Source organism: Hyaena hyaena, unplaced genomic scaffold, assembly GCF_003009895.1.
Source record: "Hyaena hyaena isolate Hyena2069 unplaced genomic scaffold, ASM300989v1 scaffold_0, whole genome shotgun sequence".
In the NCBI taxonomy this organism is placed as follows: domain Eukaryota; kingdom Metazoa; phylum Chordata; class Mammalia; order Carnivora; family Hyaenidae; genus Hyaena; species Hyaena hyaena.
Window position 1 is genome coordinate 12,443,577 of NW_024080632.1, and position 15,695 is coordinate 12,459,271.

The following is a 15,695-nucleotide window of genomic DNA, read 5'->3' on the forward strand; positions in this document are numbered from 1 at the left end:
CCTCGCCGCCCCACGGTCTTCCCTTCCTCAGCCTTTCCCTTTGCCACCCCCTCCTCCTCCCTAGCGCGCGCCGAGCAGCTGAGCCCCGGGGGCGGGGGGAGGGGGCGCGTGCCGCCGGCGCGGGGGAGGGGCGGGCCGGCGCGCGCCGCGCCCAGGGCTCGCGGGGACCCGGGGGGCGCGTGCCGCGGCGCGGGGCGAGGCGCGGGGCGCTGGGCGGCGCGGCGGGGCCCCTCCCCCCTGCAGCCTGGCGCGCGCCGGCCGGGCAGCACCGCTGCGGGCTCCGCGCGCGCGGGCCATGTCCGCCTTCTGCCTGGGCTTGGCCGGCCGCGCTTCAGCACCCGCCGAGCCGGACAGCGCCTGCTGCATGGAGCTGCCCGCCGCGGCCGCGGACGCAGTCGCGAGTCCAGCCGCCGCCGCCCTCATCTCCTTCCCCGGGGGCCCCGGGGAGCTGGAACTGGCGTTAGAGGAGGAGCTGGCGCTGCTGGCGGCCGGGGAACGGCCGTCCGACCCCGGGGAGCATTCTCAGGCCGAGGCCGGGCCTCCGGCCGAGGGGTCCGGACTGCAGCCGCCGCCCGCCCAGGATCCCGAACTGCTGTCGGTGATCCGGCAGAAAGAGAAGGATCTGGTGTTGGCGGCCCGGCTGGGCAAGGCGCTGCTCGAGAGGAACCAGGACATGAGCCGGCAGTACGAGCAGATGCACAAGGAGCTGACAGACAAGCTGGAGGTGAGGACGTCCCTCGTGGGATGGGTGGGAAGCAGGGGGAGCCCGCCCGGCCCTAGGCAGCTTCAGCTTCGGGAGCCACCCACCCTACTCCTTCCTTACTCACCCCGGCTTAACAGAAAACCACCTGGAGGGAGGGGTCGGGTGGAGGGTTTCGAATTATCCGATCAGGGCAACATTGAATCCACCTGACTTCAGCAAATGGGTCCACGCGCCGCCCCAGCCCCGCTGTGGGCCATTCTATATATGCACTGTACACAGCATCTAAAATAGAGCTTACAGTATGACTAATTTATACAGCGCCGAGGTGATGTCTGCACACAGAGAAATGAGAAAGTCGGGAAGCATTTAAAATATGTTCCAGGTTTTCGGGGTAGTTAATCTCTAATCAGGGTGTTAGCCTTAAAGCCTTCCAGTTTTGGCGTCAAGGCCTCCAGATGCCCTTGTCTTAACTTCCCGACAGCTCAGAGTTGTGGGAAACAAGTGCCCCTCAAGCAGCTTTATATAGCCTTCAGATATTCAGGGATTAGGAAATGTGGTTCCATTGCAGAAATCAGGCAAGCCTGGGCTCAGCATGTGACTGTTGGTAGTGGATTTAATTTGGACCTTGACATTTAGGTGTATTTTGTATTTAAACAGTATGCTTTTTTTGTGTGTGTTCTGGGCCTCATGCATGTAATACGGTGGCCAAATGCAATCTTTGAGAACCATATTACCTTAACTATTATAAATACCTCCTAAAGTATGTAAGATTTCTGCCAGTTTTCTGGACCAAAGTCTTTTGGAGCTATGCTTGTTTTCTTGCCCTTTACTGGGAAAGGGCCTTTAAAGTGGTATGGAATGCCAGCCTTTGTAAAAATTAGAGAAAAAAATTTTTAAAGGGGGTGGAGGGTATCTTTAGCAGTGGAGATGAGCTAAATTTTTTCTGCCTGTGCATTTACTATTGTTACTCAGTTTGGTTGCAACCAGTTCTTTTTGTTCTTAGTTACAAGAGAATAGTACAGACCTGAATAAGGTCTGAAATTGACTCTAGTCTCCTTCCATATCACTGCTGCTGGTTGAACAGTCAGAATGTAAATCCAGAAACTTTTCTATAATAAGATTTAAGTATGTGTTTGTAGTCTAACGACATATCAGAAGTAAATCAGGGAGCAAAAAGGAAACCAGTTGAGTGCCCTGTAGTTCAGTTGGCCTATTAACTAGGTCTGCCAGTTGATGAACTCCTGAGATACCTGTCTGAAAAGTGGTTTATGAAACCTATAGGTAGACTGCCAAAAAGCAACCCAATGAATTGAATTGTTTAATTTTCACTTGAAGTAGAGGTCTAGAAATAAAAGGTTGTGTTTTTTTTTTTTAAACGGGATTCAGTTACACGACTCTATATGGAAGTACTACTGCAGAGATTTATACTTGTGATTTGAAATTCCTTCAGTGAGGGACTTGATTGAGGAAACAGCTAACTTGAAAGGAACATCGTATCAGTCAGTTTGATTAGTGATGGATTTCGGAGTAATCCTGAGTGCAGTTACACACCTCCTGGGTTCCGTGTGGAGCCTTTATACATTTCTTCCACAAAGGAGAAAGATTTAAAAATTCTTTAACAAGAAGGGTTCAATTGTGGAAGAATAAATTACCTTTGACTTTTTGCTGTTAACCACATAGACAGTAATAAAATAGTTTAAAGCTCTTAAATTAGCTCGTAAAATCATCATTCCTCTACAGGTCACCATACGAACTCCAGTGTATATTTTGATTTCTGGAGGGTTGGTTGCACAATAGTGTGAATGTACTTAACACTACTCAACTGTACACTTAAAAATGGTGAAGGTGATAAATTTTATGTTCTGTATACTTACATTTCTAGACTTTGTTTAAAAAGCGAAATATATTGATCGTTACTGAACATGAGTATTGGAGGGTTCAGTTATACTGTTTTTTCAAGGTATATTTTCATGTATATCTCAAGGAAGATTATCATTAACAATTTTTAGGTTTTTAAAAACACATTTAAAAAGATCTCATAAAAATATTGTCATTAGTTCCTTGTTAATTCTTGTTAATATGAGAGAGACAAACCTAATTAACAGAGGACGATTTCATTTGATACCTGCAAGTGAATTTTCCTCACAGCATATATTTTCTTTAACATTTTTTTTTTAAAAAGCTTATTTTGAGAGAGTGAGCGAGCACAAGTGGAGGAGAGGCAGAGAGAGGGAGAGAGAATCCCAAGTAGGCTCTGAGCCCTCAATGCAGTGACTGAGCCACCCAGGTGCCCCAACTCAGTATATACTTTAAGCAGCCTAGATTTTTAGAATATCTGCTTAGGGACAAAATATTTTATAAAGTTTAACACTGCCATGCTATATTTTCAATTTAAGAGTAGAAAACTAGCCTTTACTTTAAAAAGCATTTGTAATTTTCCACAAACTGTCAGTGGAGTCAAACACATTTTCTCACAGGTTGATTTGAAAGATTAACACTTGGGGCGCCTGGGTGGCTTAGTCGGTTAAGCGTCCGACTTTCGCTTAGGTCATGATCTCGCGGTTCGTGGGTTCGGGCCCCGCGTCGGGCTCTGTGCTGACTGCCAGCTCAGAGCCTGGAGCCTATTTCAGAGTCTATGTCTCCCTCTCTCTCTCTCTGACCCTCCCCTGCTCGCACTCTCTCTCTCTCTCTCTCTCCTAGAAATAAATAAAAATATTAAAAAAAAAAAAAACCTTTAAAAAAAGAAAGATTAACACTTAAGTGGAGTCTGAGAGAGAATGCTGGTTTCACTATTAAATAGTGAGACTGGTCTTGTTTTAGTTCCCTCTGTTCCCTTACTACAAAATTGGCACCTTTCTAACTTCAGAGCAGTAAGCCATTGTCAAGATTTTTTTCTACCTGTTCACTAGTTAATATGGAGTGCCTTTCCAAAGGTATTCTGTGTGCCAAACCTAAGATTTTGTTTTGTCATTTAGGGGCGCCTGTGTGGCTTAGTCGGTTAAGCGTCCGACTTTCGCTTAGGTCATGATCTCGCGGTTCGTGGGTTCGAGCCCCGCGTCAGGCTCTGTGCTGACTGCCAGCTCAGAGCCTGGAGCCTGTTTCAGTCTGTGACTCCCTCTCTCTCTGACCCTCCCCTGCTCACGCTGTCTCTCTCTCTCTCTCTCCTAGAAATAAATAAAACATTAAAAAAAAGTTTAAAAAATTTTGTTTTGTCATTTAAAACATAAAATACCAGCTCTTATACTGCTCTCTTATTAAAGGCACACTCTTTAAAGTCTTTAATGGCTTAAAGATTAACATAGCATTTTTTTGGCTATGTATCTCTTAGGGTTAAAATGAAGATTCAATTTAACTTAAAAGACTAGAATATTGTGGTCATTTTTTCCCACTCTTAAATTGACTATATTGTATTTTATTTGTTCACAGAATTCTCTTTTCATATGCTTAAAGTTCTACAGTTATTTTTTTAAGATTTTATTTTTTAAAGATCTTTTTTTAAAATTTATTTTGAGAGAGAGACAGCGCTAGTGGGGGAGGAATCGAGAAAGAGGAGAGAGGGAATCCCAAGCAGGCTTTGCATGGTCAGCACGGAGCCAGATGCAGGGCTTGAACTCACAAACTATGAGAAATGACCTGAGCTGGAAACCAAGAGTTGAACACTTAACCAACTGAGCCACCCAGGTGACCCAAGATTTTATTTTTTTAAGTAATCTGTACATCCAACATGGGGCTCAAATTCACAACCCTGAGGCCACGAGTCACACTCCACCAACAGAGCCAGCCAGGTGCCCCTAAAGCTACTTTTTAAAATTTATTTTTTCTGCACCTACAAATGAGATCTTTTGCTTTTAAATCTTATATCCAGCCAGGTCCTTAGTTTTTTCCCCGGAGTGTGAACTAAGAGAGTAACTTGGGTTTATATACTTTTTTCTTCAGAAATTAAACATTTTTTAGTTTCTATTGTTTTTAACATGCAAGATCCCCCTTTTTCCTATTCCAGCTGAGGGTAGATTATCTCTTACTGCATGCAGAGGTAGTCTTTTATCTCAACTACATTTTCTTCTTCCTTCTGCAGGCCAATTCTTAGAATTCTAGTACTATTTTTTTTTTAAGGGCAAAACAAATGAAAGTGATCACCTAATGAGAGTCACAAGTAGATTTGGGGGAGGCAAATCCAGAGGTCCTTATTTGTATACAGTTTGGTCCACTTAAAAAAAAATAGTAGGGCACCTGGGTGGCTCAGTTGGTTAAGCAAGCATCTGACTTCGGCTCAGGTCATGATCTCACAGTTCGTGGGTTCGGGGCCCGTATCGGGCTCTGTGCTGACAGCCAGCTCGGAGCCTGGAGCCTATTTCAGATTCTGTGTCTCCCTCTCTCTCTCTGACTCTCCCCTGCTCATGCTGTTTCTCTCTCTCTCTCTCTCTCTCAGAAATAAATAAAACATTAATTTTTTTTTTTAAATAGTACTTTTTCTTTGTGTTTTTCAAGAAACATATCCTGGACTTAAGAGAATGTTTTTTTTTAGTTCTTGGCAGAAATCCATTTTCAGTAACACCCAATTTTAGATTGACTAATAATGTTCACTTTATTTTTCAGAGTTTTAAATAAACCTTTTTTTAAGAATGGTTTCAGATTTACAGAAAAAATGGAAAGATGGTACAGAAAGTTTGCATATGTCCTGCACTCAATTTCCTCTGTTACTAACATCTTAAATTATCACGGCACACTTGCCATGATTAAAAACCCATTACTGATACTCTGTTAACTGAACTCCTTCATTTATTCAGATTTCCTTAGTCTTGATGTACGGTATTTTTCTGTTCCAAGATTGCATTCTGGATATATTACATTCAGTTTTTCTATCTTCTTAGTCTTGTCTTTGCTGTGGCAGTTTTTTTTCATACTTATTTATTTTGAGAGAGAGTGAGAGTGCATGTGCTTGAGCTCGAGGGAGGGGCAGAGAAAGAGAGAAAGAGAAGAATCCTAGGCAGGCTCCACACTGTCAAGCTCAGAGCCTGATACAGGCTGGATCTCATGGACCATGAGATTATGACCTGAGCTAAAATCAAGAATCAGATGTTTAATGACTGAGCCACCCAGGTGCCGCTGCTATGACACCTTTTTAGACTTTCCTTGTTTTTGATGACCTTAACAGTTTTGACGTTAACATTTCTTCTTTTGTTTATTGAGGTATAATTGATATTAATTTCAGGTGTAGATGTTAACTTTAAAATAACATGGAACATAGAATAACACATAATATATAAAATGACATATGATGTAAATAACATATAATCCCTGATCTCCATACTTCCTAATATGCTACCTAGAGTTTTCTGGTTAACTTAACACTTAATGAAAATACAATCCTAAGAAATCTTTCTTTTATTAGACAAAAGGCTAAATTCTTTCTGTTCACTAATAGGAAAGTCTTGACGCCTTTTTCAGTGCTGGGAAACCTGGATTAGGAAGTTTGTCACATGACCAAAGAAATCTAAGGACAGAATAGACTGATCAGCACCACCTGTCTCAACCCCTCCCCCAGCTCCAAGTGGATTGGATTGTTTTAGTTGCTTAGTTGGGCTGTTCATAACAGCTGTTTGCTGAATATTTTTAAGTCTCTCTGTTCTTTTAGAACACAAGCCTAATTTATCTGGCCTCTCAGTAACACTGTGATTACTGAGTTCTTGCTGTTGCCTTCTGCTCAATCTTTTTCATTTTGGAAAAACTGAATAAAACCAAGTATCACAGTTTTAGGATTGCAATTAGCATTTGTTTCTGCATTTCATCTTTCTGAAGTCTCTAAAGTGAAGTGAAGTGACTAAAACATTCTCATTTTTGGAGTTTAGCAAATATGAGGGAAGCACAGAGCAGAAAGTTCTTAGGCTGATGAGTAGAAGCCCCTCCCTTATCCTTCCTTTCCGTGCATGCTCTAAGCTGAGGTTCTATAAAGTACAACTATAATGTGACTTTTTCAACAAACATACTAGAGTGACTATATCTGAGTGAGTTATTTCCCAGAGTGGTCGACCTGGGGGGGCCATACATTTCTTTCAGTAAAAACTGCCTTTGCTAATGTGATCAGATTTTTCATTTTGGGTTACTGATTTTATCTTTTGGCACGTTATTTTGATTGCTCTGTCATGGTAAATTTTCATCTTTTAGGAACAAATTTGACTTTCAGAAACGTTAACAAGTCACTCAGAGCAAAAAAGGGGAATAAGATGTCAGGGTGAAATGGGCTAATCTCTTTTTTAGACATATCTTAGATGTGAAATAATGTGACTGATTTTCATTTTCTTGTGTAACTATACACTTACCCTTAATGCTTTCCAAAATAATTACTCCAAAAAATATTCAAAAAGTGAGAACTTGGATAGAATAAGAGTGCAACTTCCCAAGTAGAAGAAATGACCGGGGGGTGGGGGGAGGGGTGACAGCGTGCCTGGGTGGCTCAGTTGGTTAACCAAGTAGAAGAGATGACAGAGTATTCTGAAGAAGATTATATGTTCATTTTAGCTTGTTGAAACAGTCTCAGTGCTCGGTATCAACCTTTAGTGCATCAGAATTTCCTGTAGAGCCAGTATAGATAGATAGATGGGTAGAGAGATGCATGCCTAGGCTTCATCCCATTCTTAACTAATCACGAACTTTGGGATTGGGGTCCAGGTGGGTATATTTTCAACAAATATATCAGCTTTTCTGAGAGCCCCCTCTTCAATTGAGCATTAACTTCTAATATACTCCTCAGGGTATAGACTTTGGTTTTTTTGTACTAATATGCTTTTTAAGTAGAAAATACTTGCCTCTGTTAAGGGACATGCATTTTTATCTCACAGAAACAAAAAGAGGGGCACCTGACTGGCTCAGGTGGAAGAGGATGCGACTCGATCCAGGGTCATGAGTTCAGTTCCTGCATTGGGTGTAGAGATTACTTAAATAAATAAAACTTGAAGGAAAAAAAAAAAAGAAAAAGGTATTCTTACTTCTTTCAAAAGAATCCTTTTTTACTGAGGTGCTGCTTCAAGCCATCTGTACTTTGCATACCATTTGTCACACACAACTTATTTTTTTTAAGTTTATTTATTTTGAGAGAGAGAGAGAGAGACAGCACAAGTGAGGGAGGAACAGAGAGAGAGAGAGGGAAAGAGAATCTTAGACAGTCTTCGTGCTATGAGCATGAAACCTGATTGGGGCTCAAACTTATGAACCATGAGATGATGGCCTGAGCAAAAATCAAGAGTCGGACGCTTAACTGACTGAGCCACTAAGGTGCCCCACAACTTACTACTTTTATCAGTCTCTCCCAATAGAATGAAAGTTACATAAAGGCAAGGACCATGTCTGTTTTACTTTTCACTATATCTCCAGCATAGTGGCTGACCCATAGCAAGTACTCCTCAAGAATAAATGAATGGATCAGAAATAAATGTGTAAAGCTGATTACCCATGATTTAAAGTAGACCTAAAGCTAACCTTGCTTGATATCCGAATATAATGCTATATATCGCAACAAATATTTATTGAATTGTGATTTAGAGCACTAAACAGAGTCAGATGACTTAAACACAAATCCCAGCTCTGCCATTTACTAGTTTGACCTTGAGCTCGTTACCTGACCTCTAAACGTATGTTACCTCATTTGTAAGAAAAGATGGTTAATCTGAAGGATCTCTGGAGTTCTTTCCATCTCTGAAAATTCTTTGATTCTAAGTGCCTGGTATTATGCCAGGCATAATAGCTGATTCCAAAAGAAGCCTTCTTAAGGACATGTGTTGTTTAAATATATAATTTACCAGTTAATTAGATGACTTGCTGAATTTTAAGTGAATTCCTAAGTCCACAGTCCCATGCCCAAGGACAAGAATAAACACAGTAATATCAAGCATTTTTAATAAGAATGGCATTCTTTTTGTGAAACCAACTCCTTCCCTTCTCTATAAGAAGGGAGTGTTTTTGTAGCTGTGAAATAGGCAACTTTTCCCATGTGGCAGAGTGTTTTGTTGTGCTGACTGGGAAGAAGAAAAGTTAGGAGAGTGTGAAAAGAGAAAAAAAGCAAAGGCTGTGAATTTTTAACAGTTTTTAAATCCTTTTCACTTCTCACCCAGCACTTAGAACAAGAGAAACACGAACTAAGAAGACGATTTGAGAACCGAGAAGGGGAATGGGAAGGGCGCGTGTCAGAGCTGGAGAGTGATGTGAAACAACTTCAGGATGAGTTGGAGAGGCAGCAGGTTCATCTACGGGAAGCAGATCGAGAAAAAACACGGGCTGTCCAGGAATTATCAGAACAGAACCAGAGGTTATTGGATCAACTCAGCAGGGTAAGCCACAAGTTAAGAATTTATGGTACAAAATAGTGAAAGTTGAAACCAAAGCTGCCATTTGATGTCGATCATACATATGGTAAAAGTAGTTTTTGTTGCCTTTGATGTTGATATCAAGCTGAATAATTTTCACCTATGAGAATGTTAGCTGTGTGAACTAGGAGTCAGGAGCCAAAAACACTTAACTGTCATTAATCAGCTGTGAGACTTTGACAATCACTTAACTTGGGAGAGTTTTCATTTTTAAGATGAAAGAGTTGTGCCTAAGAATTTCTGACATTCGGTATAGCTCTAAAAGTCTAGGATTCCTTTGCCTAGAGAAAGTCTGTCATGGATAAAATTATGTTAATGAATTTAGTTCAGATATTAAATGGTACCATCTTTAAGCTCAAAAGCTTGGGGAAATTAGAGCAAATGATTTTCAGTGATGCTACATTTGTGAATGTACATTTCTTCATATTATTTAAATATGAAAAGAGGTATATGTTTATTTAAAATTGGTTCTTTTTTATCCTATTAAGTAAAAAGTTCTTGTGCCTTTATAGGATTGTATTATGGCAGTATTAATTAACTAGGATCAAGACTGAAATCACGGCAAAGAGGGAGGGCTGAATAGGTACAAATCTTATTTATATACAGAACATACCTTTTTAACAAATGCAGGAATGTTATGAATGCTCTGGTCTCTAAATCCATCCACTTTTCAAAATTAAGAGTGGGATTTACTATGGCACCTCAGTCCTTCTTATGTGTTGAAAATAAAACTATTAACTTTTTAGTTATCAGAGGAAAAAAGAACTTCTAGTCTGATCTCATCTGTAGGTCATGCTTTGGTCTTTGGAAGAGGCTTAGCTAGAGCAGCACATGGAAAATTCTTGGCATTTCCACTAATTCAAGGGTAACACCGTATGAAGTCATTTAGTTTGTCATAGTTGGTTCCCATGGATACTCTGAGATGGGTCAAAACCTTCATGCCTCACTAGGAAGTGTGAGGTGAATGCTAACGCTAGGGAAAGGGGCAAGGAGAGGTAGAGGAGAGAATGGAAGGAGGGAGGAAGGAGAGGGAGACAGGGAAGGCACAAGGAAGGGGAAAAAGAGATGCCTAATAACTTAGAAAATAGCTAGCTGCAGGACATAGTGACACATGTAAAAGGTAAGAATCCACATGATAGGCAGAAATAGAGGTCTTGCCTTCCCGTCTAGGGGATTAAATCACCATTTGATTGACCGGAAAGAAAGAGTTGGACAGTTCTTCAAGAAGTCATTTCAAGGCCAGTTCAGTAATAGCATTTCTGACTCCTTTCTAAAACCTTTTGCAGCAAATGGGAAGGGAATCTCTATCCTTATAAGATTTTTCAGGTTTTGAGTGTTCATTCATTATTCATGAAAGATTAAGTTAACTGGACAGGCTAGTCAGATTGATTTATTTATTCAGCATTTATTTAATACTTATTTTGAGTGGGTTTGTGAGATCAAGCCCTGCATCAGCCTCTGTGCTGACAGTGAAGAGCCTGCTTGGTAGTCTCTCTCCCCCTCTCTCTGCCTTCCCCACAAAAGAAAAATAAATATTAATATTTATTCTGAGCAAGTGTCTTTTATGGAAGCCTATGAAAAGAATGCAACAAACCAAAACAATTAAAGGAGAAATTATCTCTTGGGAGTAAGTTCATGTTATAAAATAATATGAGCAGAAACAGACTCAATTCTGCTTTCTGATCTGGTGAAAGATAGGTGGCCAAAAGAAGTGAAGGGAGAAAGTAAATATTAAACATGACATAGCAAAAGAGCATAGAGCTTAGAATTTAGATGCATATTGAATCTTGACCCTGCTTCTCATTGACTAGTTGACGTTTGTGCCTCACTTTTCTAATCTTTAAAATGGGATAAAAGTCTATACCTTATACAAGTACTGTTGAAACAAAAATAAGATAATGTGTCTTTGTAATGCTGCAGTATATGAAGGTGAGGATTTCAATGATAATGGTTGTTTTAATAAAGCATTATCTTTATAGTTGGAGTTCCTTTGCCTAGTTTCTTTGTAGAAAATCCTGATAAGCTGTTTTCAAAAGGATATAGGGGGATAACATTTCCACTAGATCTAGATTCTTGTTATCCTCTTTGGCCTTGAATGTAGGTCCTTGGTGAGTTTTGTGGCTTTTTTTTCCCTTTCTCTTTTTAAGCAGGACAAGCCCCTGGGGTTTCTATCAGCAGCCAGTTTAGATTGTATTTTATTATTTTATTAACTGGGTATTCAGGAACTAAAGGAGTTGAGTTCTTTGAAGTGAATTAAGATTCTCATGGGACAAGATAACCAGCAGAGATAGTAGAAGGCCTCACTTTTAGAATGTGTCTAACATGTCTTTATAAGCATGAAATGTGTAATATTTAAAACTTAGCACAATATTTCTGTGATGCTTTTGTCCACAGTATTTTTTAAGTTATTTATTTAGTTATTTTGTAATGTCCATACTCAGTGTGGGGCTTGAACCCACAACCTCCAGACCAGGAGTTGCATGTTCTGACTGAGCCAGCCAGGCACTGCTGAAGTATTTTTAAGTATATTTCTTTTGCTGCCACGGCCTCCAAGATTCTTTTTTTTTTTTTAATTTATGTATTTTTTAACTTTATTTATTTTGAGAGAGAGTTCAAACAGGGAAGGAGCCAAGAGAGAGGGAGAGAGAATCCCAAGGAGGCTCTGTTAACTGTTAGTACAGAGTCTGATGTGGGGCTCGAACTCACAAGCTATGAGATCCTTACCTGAGCTGAAATCAAGAGTTGGATGTTTAACCAGCTAAGCCACTCAGGTGCCTTTTTCTTTCTTTTTTTCAATAACAGCTCTATTGGAGATTAATTCATATACCATAACATTTACTTTTTAAAGCTATAAAATTCACTGAGTTTTAGTATATTCACAAGGTTGTGGAACTGTCACCAGTATCTTTTTTTTTTAATATTTGTTTATTTTTGAGAGAGAGAGAACGAACATGAGTGGAGGAGGATCAGAGAAAGGGACAGACACACAGACAGAAGCAGGCTCCAGGCTCTGCGCTGTCAGCACAGAGCCTAAATGCAGTGCTTGAACCCATGAACTGCAATATCATGACCTAAGCCAAAGTTGGACACTTAACTGAGCCACCCAGAAGCCCGTCACCACTAATTATGGAATATTTCACCGCCCCCCCCAAAAGAAATCCTATACCCATTAGTAGTCACTTTCCATTCCTCCTGACTACCCCACCCCCACCCCATGCCCTGACCCCTGGTAATCATTAATCTACTTTCTTTTTCTATGGATTTGCCTATTCTGGACATTTCATATAAATGAAATCATACACACGTGATTCTTTGTGACTGACATCATTCCCTTAGTGTGATGTCTCAAGGTTCATCTACATTGTAGCATATATCAATATTTTATTTTTATGGCTGAGAATATTCCATCATATGGATATGACATTTTGTTTATTCATTAGTTGATGGACATTTGGGTTGTTTCACTTTTTCGCTGTTATGAATAAGGTTACCATAAACATTCATGTACAAGTTTTTATGTGACCGAGGTTCTTTTCAGCTCTAAAATAGGATGCTATGAGTATATATATCCCATGAGCTTCTGGATCCTCATTATCATGAAGGAAGTGATAAATATTGTTCTAACTTTATAGCTGGGAATATACTTGAGGCACAGAAAGACACATGGCTTTTTTAAGGCTTTTCTAATTCGGGATTTGTTAGGGTTCCCGAGCTTTAGTTTCAGATTTCTAAGGCAGCAATTAAGGTCACAGGTTTTAGAGATAGACCTGTGGCCAAAGACCAACTCTGCTATTTACTAGTTGGGGAAACAGGCAAAAGTTTTTTCACTTTTTTAAACCTTAGTTTTCCTTCTTTGTAAAATGGAAACAATTATATTATCACTATTACCTGATCGTGTTAGGAGGAGTAAATGAGAGAATATATGTAAAGCTCTAACCACAGTGTCTAGCATATTATAAGTGCTCAATAAATGGTAACATGATTTATAATTACCATGTCTTCATTAGATAGAGTTTCTGTATCTAGTCAAACGTTGATTCTTTAACCTGAATGCAGAAGAGTCTCATGTCCCCAACATATATTAGTACTTGGAGGTGTTTTGTCTCATAGTTAGATCTGTATTCAAAAATATCTGAGTAAAAATGACCCTCCTAGGAATTTAGTCAGCCTTTTGTATCCCCTAGACACTGCCTCATATACCCTGGGGATGCTGTTATTCCAGCTTATTTGTTCCTTTGGACAAAATGCCCTCTAAATTCTCTTCTAGCTTCTAAAATTCTGTGAGACTCATTTTTGTGGAACTCAGGCTGACATATTTGGAGAAAGCGTAATTCACTTTCGAGTTAGAAAGTAACACCATGATGGCATTGACAGTGGGGTTTAATAGGACATGTTAGACACTTTATTCTGCCTCAAAAGTGGAAAGATGGGGCACCTGGGTGGCTCAGTCGGTTAAGTATCCAACTCTTGATCTCAGCTCAGCAGGGTCATGAGTTCAATTGCCGCGGGTATAGAGTCCATTTAAAAAAAAAAAAGTGGAGGGGCACTTGAATCGTTCAGTCAGTTGCGCATCTGACTTTAGCTCAGGTTATGATCTTGCAGTTTGTGAGTTTGAGCCATGCACCAGGCTCTCTGCTTATCAGCACAGGGCCTGCTTTTTTTTTTTTTTAATGTTTTATTTATTTCTGAGAGAGAGAGAGAGACAGCGTGAACAGGGGAGGGTTAGAGAGAGAGGGAGACACAGAATCTGAAACAGCCTCCAGCCTCTGAGCTAGCTTTCAGCACAGAGCCCTACATGGGGCTCGAACCCACGAACCTTGAGATCATGACCTGAGCTGAAGTCAGACGCTTAACCGACTGAGCCACCCAGGCGCCCTGAGCCTGCTTTGGATCCTCTGTGCTCCCCTGCCACTCCCTGCTCTCAAAAATGAAAAAAATTTTTTTTTAATTCTTTTAGTGTTTGTTTATTTTTGAGACAGAGGGAGATGGAACATGAGTGGGGGAGGTGCAGAGAGAGAGGGAGACACAGAATCTGAAACAGGCTCCAGGCTTTGAACTGCCAGCACAGAGCCTGACACGGGGCTCGAACTCAGAACCGCGAGACCACGACCTGAGCTGAAGTCGGATGCTTAACCGACTGAGCCACCCAGGCGCCCCATAAACATTTTTTTTTAAAGTGGAAAGACTATAGTGGGCCTTTCTTTCAGAAAGAGGAGAGGGGAAACATGGTTCATGCTGCATAAAACTTAATTTTTTGAAAACTTAGAGATTTTTTGAAAATCCTTTTTTTTTTTTAATTTATTTATTTATTTTGAGAGAGAGAGTGCACTCCTGCGCGCCCAGGGCTCCAACTCATGAACTGTGAGATCATGACCTGAACCAAGAGGAAGAATCAGATGCTTAACCGACTGAGCTACCCAGGTGCCCTGAGAATCCTTGTGATAGATACATAATACAGTTCTTTTCACGGGTGTTACAGCAGAATCCTCCAGAGCCCCCAGATAGTTTTTCTCCCCAACAGTAGTAGTGAAGATAATAGAGTTCTGATTAGTGTGAAAGAGTCCTGAAGTGATCATTCACCAATTTAACTTGCGACAGCTTATACTATATTTTAGGCACTGTAGAAACTTCTTAGAGTTTGCATGTACAGCAGCAAGCCAACACATTATTTAAACAGTGTAGAAACAGTCTTGTTCATAATAATAATGATAATGTCAATAATAACAAACTTCTTATTTAGCCTTTTCAGCCTTCAGAAGAAGTTGACATACGATATTTTCTTTTTTTACTAAAACTTTTTAAATATTTTATTTTTAGAGAGTGAGTGGGCATGAGTGAGGGAGGGGCAGAGAGAGAGGGAGACAGAATCTGAAGCAGGCTCCAGGCTCCAAGCTGTCAGCATAGAACCTGACACAGGGCTTGAATTGGTGAACCAAACCACAAGATCATGATCTGAGCTGGAAGTCAGATGCTTAACTGACTAAGCCACCCAGGCACCCCAACATAAGATATTTTCAAAATGAATCTCAGTAGTGTTAGAAATTTCAGTAAAAGAAGGCATTTTCATAGTTTATACTAATAAAACACTACTTACACATCCTTGTAAACACTAAGGCGTTTGTTGACCAAAGAATGGGAAAAATGATAATGTCTCCTTAAAAGGTGGGGTGGGGGAGGTTAAAATTTCTTAGGGACTTCTAGAGTTTTTTCCCCAACATACGTAGTTCTAGAGTTTAGAAATTGGCTGCGAAATGCTCTTACACTTTTTCCCTGCAGTATTTTACATGAAATAATTCACATGTTCCCCTGCCCCCTCTCCTCCTTACCCCACTCCTCATCCTACCAACAGCAGAGCCATATGCTTAATCCTAATCCCATTTTCTCTAGTAGGGGTCAGGGTTTCAGACTGCAGGACCGAATGTATAGTCTTAGTGACTGTTTATTATGTACTGGGTTATCATTTTTGGATAATTATGCATTTTCCATTTACAAAATCATGACATCAAGTGCACAGAAAACTGCAGACAGTAACATAAACCCAACTTTGTAAAATCTTAACATTTTGTCATATTCAGATTTTTTAAGAGATAAAATAGTATTGATACACTTGAGGGTTTCATGTCCATCCTCTC

The 15,695-nt window shown here is 40.4% G+C and overlaps 1 protein-coding gene across 6 annotated transcripts in view; it reads left to right on the plus strand.

Moving 5' to 3' along the window:
- Nucleotides 1-240: 240 nt before the first annotated feature.
- BICDL1 (BICD family like cargo adaptor 1) overlaps nucleotides 241-15,695 on the plus strand; it is a 113,490-nt gene continuing 98,035 nt past the window's right edge. For 2 of the 6 annotated variants that reach the window (XM_039232559.1, XM_039232436.1), the window contains exons 1-2: nucleotides 247-724; nucleotides 8,812-9,027. In XM_039232559.1, coding sequence (XP_039088490.1) covers nucleotides 296-724; nucleotides 8,812-9,027 — 645 coding nt within the window. In that variant the 5' untranslated portion in view covers nucleotides 247-295. Of the gene's footprint in view, nucleotides 725-8,811; nucleotides 9,028-15,695 lie in introns of all 6 variants that reach the window. The other 4 variants (XM_039232720.1, XR_005528492.1, XM_039232363.1 and 1 more) reach the window with 4 other exon arrangements.